Here is a 14,135-nt window from a genome sequence, read left to right as displayed (position 1 = left end):
CATGACCAGTGTGACTAATTTCTTTTCACCTCTATCTTTTTCACCCTTGCTTAAATGTGTCAACCACCAAGTGTATCGTCTTATGCACATGTGTTAGCATATTTTCACAAACATTTTCAAGGGTGTTAGCACTCCACTAGATCCTAAGTGCATATGCAATGAGTTAGAGCATCTAGTGGCACTTTGATAACCGTATTTCGAAACGAGTTTCACCCCTCTTAATAGTACGGCTATCAAAACTAAATGTGATCACACTCTCTAAGTGTCTTGATCACTAAAACAAAATAGCTCCTACACTTTATACATTTATCTTGAGCCTTTTGTTTTTCTCTTTCTTCTTTTTAAGTCCAAGCACTTGATCATCGCCATGGCATTATCATCATCATGTTATGATCTTCATTTGCTTTACTACTTGGGATGGGCTACCTATCTCATGACCACTTGATAAACTAGGTTAGCATTTAGGGTTTCATCAATTTATTAAAATCAAACTAGAGCCTTCAACGGGGCAGGTGAACTGGCTAAAGAAGTTCATGCCCGGTTTGAAGGTGGTTGACGACATCTATAGACCACTTAAGTTATACTGCGATAATAATCCGACAGTACAGTATGCTCACAACAATAAGTCAAGTGGTGCTGCCAAATATATTGACATAAAGTATTATGTTGTGAAAGATAAAGTCCAGGATCATGTCATAAGTCTTGAGCATATAAGTACCGAAAAGATGCTCGTGGATCCGCTTAAAAAAGGTTACCACCCAACGTGTTCAGAGAACATATAGCCGGCATGGGTTTAAAGGAAGCCTATAATTCCTGGACAAAAGAAGGCCCAAAAGTTAAGTATCTATTTCAGAACAGAGTGATGTGTTGTGGCTGTTAAATCTATCGACAATTGACCGTGACGATGAAACATGCTCTATGCGCTAATCTGTAATTGAATGAACAAAAGTATATAATATAAAATTGAAAGATGGTAGGAGATCAAGGGGGAGATTGTTAGATTGATCTCTAATCCCAAACTAGGCCCAACAGCCCAGTTGGGTCTTTGATCCGCGTCCTGAATGGGGGCGCCCAGCCCACTATGGTTGGAGTGCCCCTGTCATACTGCGCAATAAATAGAGGTGGGGAGCGACGGCTCAAGTCACGAGGTTCGCCTGAGCCGAGCTCCCCACCGAAACATAAATCCTAATCCGATCTAGAGGGGCGCAACCAGTGACGGAAAGCCACCAGCCACGCCGCTCCGCTCCACCGACTTTGACGGCTTCATCGACCTCTTCCCCGAACATCGTTGCCCGTGAGCAGATTTCACCGACGAACGAGATAGCCGACGCCTCTGGATCGACTCCCTCTACGGTGTCAGGTTTGACACGTCCATCTTCTACCTCTTCTTTTTCTCTCGTTCTACCTACTGTTATTACACTAGTATATGTTCTAGGGTTTATAATTCTATTCAACGATAAGTAGACATGCTAATTCTATGCCTAAAGATCCTATTCAAGCTCTAACAATTTGCAGCCCTTGCAGCAATGACGGGATGAAGTGGCATTCGATTTTTTGCTACATTGTGTTGCGTGCTGCTCAGCTCTGAGAGCAGCAGAGCGTTTGCAGCGGAAGCGGAGGGTCGCTGTACTCCGCCGACAGCAATTTTGTCGGCGACGATCCTGTTGGCCGCCTCCGTGTAGTGCACAGCCCGTCCCCGCTGATGCGCCGGTCGGCGGTCGCCGTCGGCGCACGCCTTCACCTTGGCGCTCCCGCACGCCTTCCCGGCCTCGTAATTGTACGGCGCGCCGCCACTGCCGCAGCACGCCGTCAGCGGATCACTGAACCCTGAGCAAACCACCACGAGACAGATGAAGCTTCTGATCTTTCTCGGTCGCCGGAGCCTGAACAGAAACACTACTACATGATGGCTTCATTCGGACTCACCGTGCACCCTGTGGTTGGTGAAGAGACCGTACTTGACGGCGTACATGTCGACGCACACCACGGTGGAGTTGGCGAGCTCGGCGCGCAGGTCGCGGCAGAGCCGACCGAGCCGCTCGTTGAAGGCCCCGGCGACGCAGTTGTGGCCGGCTAGGCAGCCCGCGCGGGCGAGCTCGCCGGTGCCGGCGCCTCGCCACGCCAGCGTGCTGGGCAGGCACCCCAGTGGCCCTGTGTTGTAGACACAAACTTGCGGCCGCCGGCCTCGTGCACCATCTGCATGCATGCGCAAAATGTACGTAGGAATGAGCATTGGACAGGATGCCAGGGCCCAGGGCCGTGTCGTCGTGGCGACGAACGCAGAACGTACAGCAAGGCAGGCGTTTGGTGCCAATTGCCATGCATGGTGGACAGACGAAGAGGGACGGGTACCGTGAGCGCGTTTCTGATCCGTGTTACGATGGTCGGGACGATGCTCTCCAGGATGCGCTTTGGCGAGAGGTTGGCGGTGAATAAGGCGGCCTGGATGTCGTTCTGGCCTCCATGGTGCCAGCCGAGTCCTAGCCGGAGGAGATCCGCCGTCCGGGGCTTGAAGTGCCGGAACTGCCGCACCTGCGTCCCCAAAGCTGAACTGGCTGCACTCTCCGCCACCATAGTGACACGGATACCACAGTAACACTTAGGGCCTCTTTGGCATGGCTTATGCGGCTTCGGTTTCATCTATTTTGCGTAAATCGAGGCACTGTAGCGTGAAACCGTTTTGTAAACCGGGGTTAAAATGAACCAGAAGCAGAAAAAACCAGTTTTTCTGACTTCACCGGCTTTGGCTTTACTGGTGAAGCCATTTTGGATGAGCCGTGCCAAAGGGGCTTTAGTTTGGGACGGAGGCCCCGTTACAGCCGGACCATTTCTTCACAAAATTGTATAAAGCTGGAATTATTACGGGCGTGGAACGGCCCATTCTGGAGGAAACGGACGAGACGTTAATCTCTTTCAATCCTCTTCCGATCCATTCACCTTCAATTAATAATCTTCATCAAACCGAATAAGACCTAACGCCGTCTTCACCAAACCGAACAAGACCTAACCTCTTCCAATTCTCCATCAATATAATCTTCACCAAACCGAATAAGACCAAACGCCGTCTTCGGCAAACCAAACGTCGATGTCGTGGCACGCATGCAGCAGGTATACGTTTCAACGCCTGAATTCCAAACTAACCAGCCACGTGAAACCGTCGTGCCAATGGTCAGTCTCCACGCTAGCTAGCTTCCTTAATCCTTATCCATCATCTTCATCTATCTATCCGGCGAGTCTTGTTGTCACGGAAGCACTACAGCAATCCAACGCCCTGGCCCTGAGGCTAGCTAAAGGCTGATGCCAGATGGGTCGTCGTGTCAGCTCAGTGTTCCCTTGCTGTTCTTGACGGAAAGTGATCACCGGTACATAAATGGGGCAGGCCTTTATGCAAAGGACACCTGGAGCAAAGGGCCATATCATACACAGCGCCTCTAGTGGACTGATACACTTCATCAAATCTAATTCTAGTAATCGCTCTGCACAGTGCACAGATACACCTCTAGTGCCATGATATCAAACAAAGGAAATGGTAAAAAGAGAAGCGAAATTCGCGCGGTCCCATGCCTCTGTATCAACCGATGAACAGGGCAAAGATAGAGAATCAGTGTAATGCTTCCATGTAACAAAGGAGATAACACCCTTTTATAGATCAGCCATGTACAACACAATCCATTAATGTTTGAAATGCAAGAAATAAATTCTCAAAAGTCATTTTGTTCTGAAAAATGATTCATAGGTCATAACAAGCCAAAGCCAAGAAAAAATACAGGAAGCTTTGACCTGCAATAAGCCATTGACATCCCATTTCGGCATTTCTTGCGAGTCATGTGATGATGACACAAAAATAATTGGCGCTAGAGTGATACATTCTGCTTCTTCTGCTGCCTGCTTTTACGCTAAGATGCAAAGCTTATAAAACCCTCCATGCCCGTATTACAGGTACTTCCTTGCGAGGGTCCTGACCTTGGTATCAAAATGAGAGGATGTGATGCGAGAGCCAGGCAGGTAAAGCGGGTTGAGGAATATCTGCATGGCAGCAAACAAATTTACTGTGCAGTATTATACAACCAAACAGAGAATTGTAAGTTGGAGTAGGGAAAATGTGTAAACTAGAATGTAGTCAATGCATATTTCACAACTCATCATGGAAACTGTGCATAACCATACATCAGCATTAACTTCGCAAGATACAGAATTAAAAAAAGCAATCCATGCAATTTTCGAAACCATTGCCACCATCGTCATGAAAAATTCAGATAAAAAGAATAGCAAAAGATGCTTGAGTACTGTCGAAAATGATGTGTGGCACAAATAGAGGCACCACAATTGAATATCATGTCCAAAGATCGACTTATGAATGCATACTTGGGTCCAGCACTTAGCACTCTAGAATACAGTGGGGGAAAGTCTCCTGATTGTAGATTAGCAGTAATTGTCTTACCTTGATGTAAAGATCATGGACCTCTTGAAAAAAGCTTTTTATTCCATCTTCACTACGTGAGTCGTGAAGCAGCATGAATCTGGTATGTGTCATAGTTGCAGTTAAAGAAAATATAATACTGCTATGATCAAACTTTGAAAACCTAACATAATGATACATAGTCAAATCTCATTTAAAACAAACAAAAAAACTGTCATCGTCACTTTTTAAAGGATATGACCAGCAGTTACATAAACAGACACCACAAGGTCATTGAATCTATCAACTGACTTCAGGAACCTGGGGGAAAAAAAAGAAAATGTAAAAAATCAAAAGTTTCTAGGTGAGGTAAAAGGTATATAAAATAATAGAAGAATAACTTTGGGATGTGATTTCATTCTTTGCACACAGCCGACAACAAAATACAAAACCAATAAAATACTCACATTGCATTTGTGGTCCATGCTAGGTCCTGAACAACATCTAACGCAGCATGCAGGATAAACTGATGGTGATAAGACAAATCTTCTTTCTGCAAAGAAAGAAAATGGCAAGATTAGGCATAGACATCAGTAATTCAGTATGGATATGCTGCTCAAAAAACAAAACAAAAAAGAAAATCCCTGCCATGAAGGATCTAAAGTAAAGCTACAAGTTTATATATCTGTACACTTGAGAAACATCTCAGTTTTAATCTCAACAGAAGAAATTTTAGAGAAGCAAACCATCCCATTAAACATCTTAGTTTTTGCTGAGTAAGAATGGATATGAAGAGCCTGATCCAACATAAATTAATGAGTAGGGACGGATATGAAGAGCCTGATCCAACATGGCTAAGTCAGTCTATTGACTATTTCCACATCAGAGTTTCTTTATCATATCAACAGAGTGAAGTGGTGCACATCTTGGAGAAAAATGCAATGTTATAGATATAGCCAGATAGCTAATTGTAATCTGAACCTATTATATAGGAAGTACATGAAGTTCAAGGTACTGACTTTGGGTGCAGATCCAACTTCTGCCTCATAGATCGGGATGTGATTCTTACTGACAATCACAAAGCATGCTGTACTTGCCATTCCAACCAGCACCTAGAAAAATTTCCCTCGGACAACTTCAGATGTTGCAAACAAAAGAAAAATAAAGATAGTTAGGATGAAATACCATGCAACATATAAACATTTATCAGAAAAAATTAACACAGCCCAATATCCTAACCCCACAAGGATGGAATTATACATTTAAACCAGGTAATGAACAAATGATTATAGATGGCCAAAGACACATAAAAGTACAGTTCATCATCAATGGTAGTCTTATTAGATGGCCAAAGACACATAAAACTACAGTTCTGCATCAATAGTAGTCTTAACTGAAACTTATGCATGCCTTCTGTTTCTCGTTCCTAGAGCCACAGAATTATTACACCCTGATGACCTTATGGTAAGGACTTCCTTTAGCTGCAACTTTATGCTATCTCGGTTTTGCGAGATCATGGAGTTTTAGTTTGGGTGAGCCCTGTGCTGTTCTTAATCAAGAAACTTTTGTATCAAGAACTCTGGAACACTTATGTTTTGCTTCTACAGAGTCAGGCTTTCTTATGTTTAAAAGAAATGGTTTAGTGGAAATGTGGAATGATATCAATTTGCAGAGATGGTAGATACTGTAACATGCTTGCCAAGAGGGGCACACTCATAACTCTTTTATAGTTCTGCTAATCAAGTGATCTGCGCTCAGAATGGAATATAAAACCAGTCCCCAACAAATGCGCCTCAAATCACGTGAGTTTACAATTGGTGTCCGGTGCAGGAAATTTCTGGTGGCTGATAGACTGAACATATGTTGTGCCATTCACAGAAGTTACTAGTGATATGAAAGTGTCAGGCGCCAGGGAATACACAAAAGGTAACTAGGATCAGGGTGAAACAAGGATCATCTATGGTGGTGCACATACAGAGCAGTAGAGCATCCTTCTCCTAGTAACAGACTATTTCTTACCATATACTATGCACAATGTTCATATAAAGCCTAGATTTGCCCCTGTAACTAATCACCATTATATGAAAGGTAACTGCTTCAACAATAGGATTGAAACTTCCCTAAAGAAAAATGAAATCGAAGAATCAATTCCAACTTTCTTGATTATCACCCTAAACTTTTCAGATAAAATATCTGAGTGTTATCCTACTTCCATCAATCCTCACTTCTATAGCCATATCTCCTTGCTCCTGAGACTTTGCTGGATTAAGGTCCTAGCAAAGCCAGTGCAAGCTCTGCATTGGTGCTCTGTTAATACATATACTATTATACCTGCACACCTAAAAGTTCCTTTCACACCCATGTTTGGCATCACAAATCTAGCAACTAAATCGTGTTGACCTTTTATAATTAAGTTTCCTTTGCTTCCTACTAGCAGTGAGTCTTACGCAAACTATACATCTACAATACAACAGTGAAAGGACAACAAAAATGCCACCATGTCATGCCCGAAGGCGAATCACAAATCGAAGTCATGTAGTAATGCGACACCAACTGCAACTGCAACACTGAACTACAAATCACAGATATTATCATGCTAGACCTACTGCAATACTAAGTACAAATCACTTGTTTTTAAGCATTAACTAATGGATATATGAGTTCACAAATCACACGTGGTCATGTTTATTTATGGAATCCATCACACATCTGTACTCAGCTTGAACCAGTTCAACAAAGAAAACAAATCCATTAATGTGGCGGATCCAGTAAAGGACATTGGTGTTCACATGTACGCCCGATAATTTTTGCAAAGCCATCTAAGTTAGTAGGCATAATACATGCATATACATACACTTGTAATTAGATTCAGATCCGAATACGAATAGTATGTTAGGGCTTGGGCGCACGGTTTCGCGCAGCAGGAAGAGAAGACCAAGGGGAGGGCGTACCTGGTGATGCTCGTCGGCGGCGAAGGGGCCGAAGTAGCAGCGACGGCCGGCCCAGTCGTCTGTGGATGGGGGATTGCGCGCTCGCCGCCGCCTGCCGCCTGGCCCCCGTGCCGCGTACTCGCCAAACGGCGCCCCGTGCCGCGCGCGCGCTCGCGCACCCACGCGCCAGGTGCCCTGCTGCTGGCCGACGAGAGGGAGAGGGAGAGGGAGAGAGATGCGACGGGAGCTGAAGGCTGCTGGCCGACGGGAGGGAGAGATGGGAATGGGACGGCAGGAAGAGAAGAGTGAATAGCGAGAGAGAGAGTAAAGAGTACTTAGGTCCTAAATTAAATTTTCAGACAAACTTTTATTATATCAAATTTTTAGTACTCGGACCTCCAACTTTTTAGTTGATGATTTCCTTATTCGAATGGAATCACTGAAGGCCCGGAAAATTTATTTTAAATTTATAATTTGAAATTTACTTTTCTAGTTTTTTTTTTTTTTTTTTTTTTTGCAAATGACTTCTGACGAACAAGCAACCTAAATCATTTAGTAACATGAAATTATGTTTTAACTTTTAAGATTTTGATAATGGTCTCAGATGTAGATCTACAACATTATAGTTGACTATGTTATCATTTCAGTTTATTTTTTTGTCCTAGAATTTTAGTTTAAATTTTCATATTTTGAATTTTTGGAATGCCCTCAAATAGAGAAAAGATCTAAACCAAAGTTGTAGTGTTTAAAGATATCGGGAACCTTTTAGTTTAAACTTTTTAATTCCAATTCATTTAAGTCTCAAATATAGATTACCGTTAAAGTGGACAAAAAAGAATTATATCAATCATTTGGTTACAAGTGATTCCCCGCAACCACACACTTGTGAATTGTTGGGTTTTGACCTGCTGTTGATTTCAAAAGATAGGTAAGCAGAGATCAGCCTGTTCGCTTGCTCGTAAATAATCGTAAATTTTCAGCGGGGAACAATGTTTTTCTCTCACACCAAACCAACCAGCAGTAAATAATTCACGATACGATACGGCCTTCCGAACAGGCTAACGATGTAACTATTTTCTCGAATCATTAAAGCTTGCCGAATGGCTTAACCTAAAAAAAATGAGTACAGCATCAAAACTCAAAACAAAAAAAAAACTTGTGTGCATTTGTTAGGAGTCGTGCCAGCATGATTGTGGTGGCTAGGCCGGGATGACATTCTTCGTTGACGAGTAGGAGTAGACATGGCATGCGACCATGCGTTTCGGCCTGAAAGCACCGAAGGCAAACAGTGCAACAAGAAAAAGAGGAAGAAGAATTGAAGTTAGCAAAAATCTTGTTTCTTTTGCAACAAAATAGCTACATGGCACGTGTAAAAGGGCGGTGTCATGCAATGTAGAGGGCGGGAGGGAACATTCTTTTTTCTTTTTTAAAAAAATGCAACAACGAAGCAAACATTTGAACGACGATGTAGGCACGCGGGAAACCGACCAAACAGATGGATGGATGTCGTGACCCGTGACACCACGCACTCGTCAACGCAAGAAACTGCGGTCGGCCGGTGTGCCAATGGTCAGCCTCCACGCTAATAGCTACTTCCACTGTCCAAAAAGACGGACGTTTTAGGAGTCGACACACCTCCATTCTTCCCCAGTTCCCATCACTCGCCTCATCGAGCCAGCGGAGAAGAGGAAGGGCCTGGCGCCGGCAGAGAAGAAGAAGAGGGGGGCTCGAGCTAGATCTCGGCCGCCCCGGCCTCCGCACGCCGGCGGAGAAGAGGAAAGGCTCGGTCGCCGGCGGAGAAGAAGAGGAAGGACCTGGTCGTTGGCAGAGAAGAAGAACAGGGCCCGCCCTAGATCTCGGTCGCACCGGCCTCCATGGGCCGACGGAGAAGAAGAGGAGGGAGGGCGCGCCGCCATCGTCCTGCTGTCCACCTCCTGAGTATGGCGCGTCCCAACGACATGCTCGCCTCAATGCCGGTCGCCGCCTCCTTGATGACGGTTGCGCGTGGATCTCGGCTGGGCAGCGGGTGAGGAAGAAGGCAGGGGTGGGGCTCGCTCAGGACGCGCATCGACGCAGGCCCGCTCGGGAGGCGTCGCCGGATTCGCCTCAGCTTAGCCGAGAAAAATATGGTTCCAGTTGGAAATTTACGATCGTTTACGACAAGCCACAGCCAAACGAACAGGCTCGGGGAACGGAGGCTCCGCCTCGACGACTCTGTTCCGAGTGCACGCGAACCTGGAAACAATAAATGGCGTAGGCTTGCAGGCTCTCCATGTAGGCCCTCTTTGGCAAGGCTTGAATGGCTCCGGCTCCTGGTACTGTAGCACGGAGCCGGTGAAGCTCGAAATGATGGCTTCACCGGCTCCGGCTCTCTCCAGTTTTTTTTTTTTGCCTCGGTTTTTGAAACTGCTTCGGTTACAGTGTCGCTATAGTGCCACGAGATGAGGAGCCGGATCCCCGGGAGCTGCGCCAAAGAGGGCCTAAGAATGGCAACGGGGCGGTTTCGGATCGGATATCTGCAGGTTTCGGGTCTCGCGGGTTCGGGTTTGGCCGTTCGGGGATGATATCTAACACATTGGTTTCGAGTTCAGGGCCGAAACCTATCGGGTTCGGGTTTGATTTTCCACCCGTGGATATCCAATGGATATCTAAAATAAATCATTTAGAATTAAAACTCATGTGTTATAATATGCTAATAATAACTTGTTTACTTAGATTATTAAATTTATTCTAAGTTGACACATAAAAATATTTATTATTTTGTTGCCTCTTGTTTATACATATGAATATGTGTACATATGTTTATAGAAAGTCCTTATTGCTCTTACTATGTTGCAATGCAAAGCGGGTTTCGGGTATTCATTTGGGTTTCGGGTATTCACGGGTTTAGTTTTGGGGACAGATTATCACCCAAATCGGTGTTCGATGCGGTTTCGGGTTTCGATTTTGGGTTTTTGGTTTGGGTGCACAGAGACTCTACCCGATCTAAATCCGCCCTGTTGCCATCGCTAGACAACACTCGGACTCTAGGATGACAGTTTTTGTGGGACAGAGGGAGTACCTTCGTTGCCCATCTTTCTGGCACTACACCAACCTGACAACGGCCTAGGTGGCCCGGAGGTTAGCGGCGGCCTTCTTTAGGGCTTTTCCAAGCCTCCACTCTGGACTGCTGCCTCGTAGTATCATGTAGGCTCAAATACGCATGTTGGGTGAGAGATGACGAGAAGGTGGCTTCGCAGCTTGTTAGTGTGGCTTGCAGAAGTCACATTTGCTTTGTCTAAGGGCGTGTTTAGATCCAAAAATTTTTGGGGTTTGGCTACTGTAGCAGTTTCGTTTTTATTTGGCAATTAGTGTCTAATTATGGACTAATTATGTTCGAAAGTTTCGTCTCGCGATTTCTCACCCAACTGTGCAATTAGTTTTTTTTCGTCTACATTTAGTACTCCATGCATGTGCCGTAAGATTCGATGTGATGGATACTGCACAAAAAAAATTAGGAACTAAACAGGCCCTAACTAAAAGCACAAGCTGCAGTTAAAGCCAGGCGTTGCAGCAAAAAACATTGGCTTGAAGCATCAAGTAGACTGGTCCAGTGATAAAAAAATACCGCGTAAGCAGAAGAGTAAAAGAAGCTAGGAAAAATTTACAATGTTGTGACACTAGTGGTCTCAATCTATTCTTGTCTAGGTGGAAGGAATCCTTTTTGCTGAAACCACTACCCATAGCAGTCTGCATTGGTGAAGCCCTTAGCCGCCTCAACGCGAGTGGATCCGAACAACTTGTCAGTGCATCAGTCGGGTCCATTTACAGCGCATCGCCTGTAGCTCATAACTATAGCACCACATGACATTGATATCACGCAATCTTAAAATATGTGCATGTGCCTAGCCCTAGACTAAGAGATCGCTTTTCTCTCTATTTTCTTAGAATATGAAACAATATGCTTAATTGCTTAGAGCTACAATTAAAGCTACTCTTAGCACAATCTCTCTATCTTCTAATATTTATCGGCTTAGAGTTAGTACTAGTTTACATTATTGGAGACGTCTGACCTAACAATAGTAGGAGTATAACTGATCGTTGCGTAGATTGATATCCACTAGACCCCTACTATTGGTAGTCAAGGCCCATTATTCTTGTACTAATAAATAACATCCTCTTATAAGTCAATTAGTATTCCTCTTGAACACGTCAGTCAAATGTTCTAGAAATGAATAAACTTGTAGTAGCCAAAGTCCAGTCACCCATGACGTGTAACTGTACCTAGGGATGAAAACAGTACGGATATTTTCCGACCGTATTCGAAACCGAATCCGTTTAGAGGGGTTGAGATCTGTCCGTATCCGAGTCCGGATATCCAACATCCGATACCATATCCGTATCCGAATACTCAAATCGCATATTTATGATGTCGATATCCAATCGTATCATATCCGACATAGTTGACACTATCCGTATTCGAATCCGAATCCGGACAGAAATATGAAAACAAATGTAATATCGGTGATATCCATCCGTATCCGATCCGTTTTCATCTCTAACTGTACCTATACCCTGGTTGATTGATGGAGATGTGCCTATATATACACAAGACTACAAGAGGTTGTATGTATGGATACATTTTTTTTTCTATACCTATCAGATGTGATAGTACTTAGCGTATAACCAATCACGCACTCCCACACACACGCCACTCACACCAACGCGCAACCACAATGGTGTATGCTAAACCTAAAATATATACTAACACACACGTATATAATACATTTATGAAGATTAAGCTTCGTTGGCTACGGGCGCGTGACCTCCCATTGTGGCTCATAGGCGCTTGAGGATATCCACAACGAAAACAGAAAAAAAAAAAAACCCCCCTAGGTGAGACACCAGTGTCGAGCCAAGGACTCGAATGCTAGGTAAGAAGCCAGCCACCGGCTCCCACCACCCGTGTTAGTGTGTTACACGGGGGTTCTCATGTATGGACAGAGTTTATTAAGGGCTCATTTAGAATGTATTATTTTTATAGGAATCATCAATGGTTTTCACATGAATCAATTTAATTTTATAATAAATTTTACAATAAAAACATATGATTTGGAAAATTTTCCCGTGTTACAGAAAGGTCCTAAAGATCATACACATATAGATAACGTTGAGCAATCTAAAATATCTTATAATTTAAGATAAATTTTAAGCTTCCGATACTTTTTTTTTGAGACGAGCTTCCGATACTTCTTGGGAGTAGTAATTAGCAGTATCCATACATCTGTCGGTGGTATCCTTTTTCCTTGTAATTTAGTCATCAGCTGACTTTTCTTGAATTCCCATGCACGTATGCCACGTCGTCCAATCAATGCGTTTCTCGACATATGGTTGCCGGCCGGGCGGGTTGCATATATATGGCATGCATACAGCACATAGGAGTAGGAGTATGTATGTTTTCATTCAGTAGTGGACAGACGACAGTGTTTCGGTCTGCTGCCTAATTAATTAAGCACTAATTAAGACTATATGCATGCCTTGAGACCCAGGTAATAAGGTTTTACGTTTGGACAGGCGTCACAAGTCTGAAACTCTGAATGATCCGATCAGGAGAGGACGGAGCCACGGAGGACTTGTCAAATCTTGACTGTGGCGCGATCTGGCTCTGCAATCGCAGCCCTGCACGACATGCAACTGCCTGCTACCTGTGCTTGGCGACGTATGCGATCCATCTGTATGCAGTGTAGGAGTAACCCCTAAAGACAGAGACAGACGCGCGACGACTGGTCAAGTAATAGCCGTCCTCGATCGTCTTGACTACTGATGGTGATCGATCTCATCCTTCTTTCTATCTGTCTATCTATCTATCTCAACAAATAAATAATGTATGGCATGCATTATACTATCGCAATGCATAGCTTTAATTTGGCCATCGACCAGGGCACGTTGATTGGTCGTCCGTGCGTCGGCCGGACGTGGGCGGCGCACCGTGTCGCCGTTACCGACCAGCCTGATTTGACACCTGCCACTGTCAGCCGGATCGTCGACACCACACCGGCCGGGTAGCTAGCCGTCCAAGTCCAAAATCCGGTAGTAGTAGCGATGAGGAAGCATCGTCGACAACAGCCCGGACAGCTAGTGTTCGTGTGTGTGTGTGTGTGTTTTGGTTATGTCGCTCCTACGACTACTTCATCAACGACTTCACCACCCCGTCAACCAAATGTATCGGGAGGCCCCGTCTACGCATGTGAAATCCCGCGAATCGCGCTAAGAGAAGATGTAGATGCAAGATAAAGCTGAAAAAAGATGTAGATGCAAGATAGATAAAGCTGAAAAATGCAACTTCTCCTCTCTTGGTCGTCAGATCCACGGGTGCGGGCAGAAATTGCCCCCGGGCATGGCAGCATGGGCAGAGGGATAGGCAGGACGCGTAGCCGGTGCCATCCCTCGACACGGAGGCGAGTCCAAACGCTGTTGGGGTGGAGCGGCACGATCCCTCAACGTGGAGATGGGCGCGAGTAGTTGTCAGGGCAACCGAATTTTTTTACTATTTAGCCCTTTTTTCGAAAATTTCTCTCAAATAGACCCCTGGCGAAAAGAATTTCGAAAATGGACCCTTGGCTCGGCGCCAGAGTGAATGGCGCCACGGTCACTGGCGCCGAGGTCCTGGGCACGGGGAAATGGCCTGCCAGGGGCTCGGCGCCAGAGTGACTGGCGCCGAGCCACCTGCATTTAACCCAGCCTGCACTTCTTCCCCGAGCGTTCTTCCTCTTATTTTTCCTCCGTCTCGGGTTTTTTTCTCGCCACTTCACCCTACCTCACGAATC

The 14,135-nt window shown here is 45.0% G+C and overlaps 1 protein-coding gene across 1 annotated transcript; it reads right to left on the bottom strand.

The window, feature by feature from the left end:
- Positions 1-3,620: 3,620 nt before the first annotated feature.
- LOC136550611 (uncharacterized) lies at positions 3,621-7,644 on the bottom strand. Its single transcript, XM_066542239.1, has 6 exons — positions 7,351-7,644; positions 5,419-5,534; positions 4,867-4,952; positions 4,660-4,720; positions 4,442-4,528; positions 3,621-4,026 (listed from the first exon to the last, which is right to left on the bottom strand). The coding sequence occupies exons 2-6, from the start codon at positions 5,497-5,499 to the stop codon at positions 3,934-3,936; spliced, it is 408 nt and encodes a 135-aa protein (XP_066398336.1). The 5' UTR covers positions 5,500-5,534; positions 7,351-7,644; the 3' UTR covers positions 3,621-3,933.
- Between the last annotated feature and the right edge of the window lie 6,491 nt (positions 7,645-14,135).

This window comes from Miscanthus floridulus, chromosome 4 (genome assembly GCF_019320115.1).
Source record: "Miscanthus floridulus cultivar M001 chromosome 4, ASM1932011v1, whole genome shotgun sequence".
In the NCBI taxonomy this organism is placed as follows: Eukaryota; Viridiplantae; Streptophyta; class Magnoliopsida; order Poales; family Poaceae; genus Miscanthus; species Miscanthus floridulus.
This window is presented reverse-complemented; position numbering and strand designations above follow the sequence as displayed.

Excerpts from the sequence above, each read along its gene's own strand:
- LOC136550611 (XM_066542239.1), bottom strand. The coding sequence starts at position 5,499 with ATGGCAAGTACAGCATGCTTTGTGATTGTCAGTAAGAATCACATCCCG. Across the intron at positions 4,953-5,418 it reads AAGTTGGATCTGCACCCAAA|AAAGAAGATTTGTCTTATCA; the intron begins GTCAGTACCTTG and ends CTTTCTTTGCAG. Across the intron at positions 4,529-4,659 it reads CTGTTTATGTAACTGCTGGT|CATACCAGATTCATGCTGCT; the intron begins CATATCCTTTAA and ends GCAACTATGACA.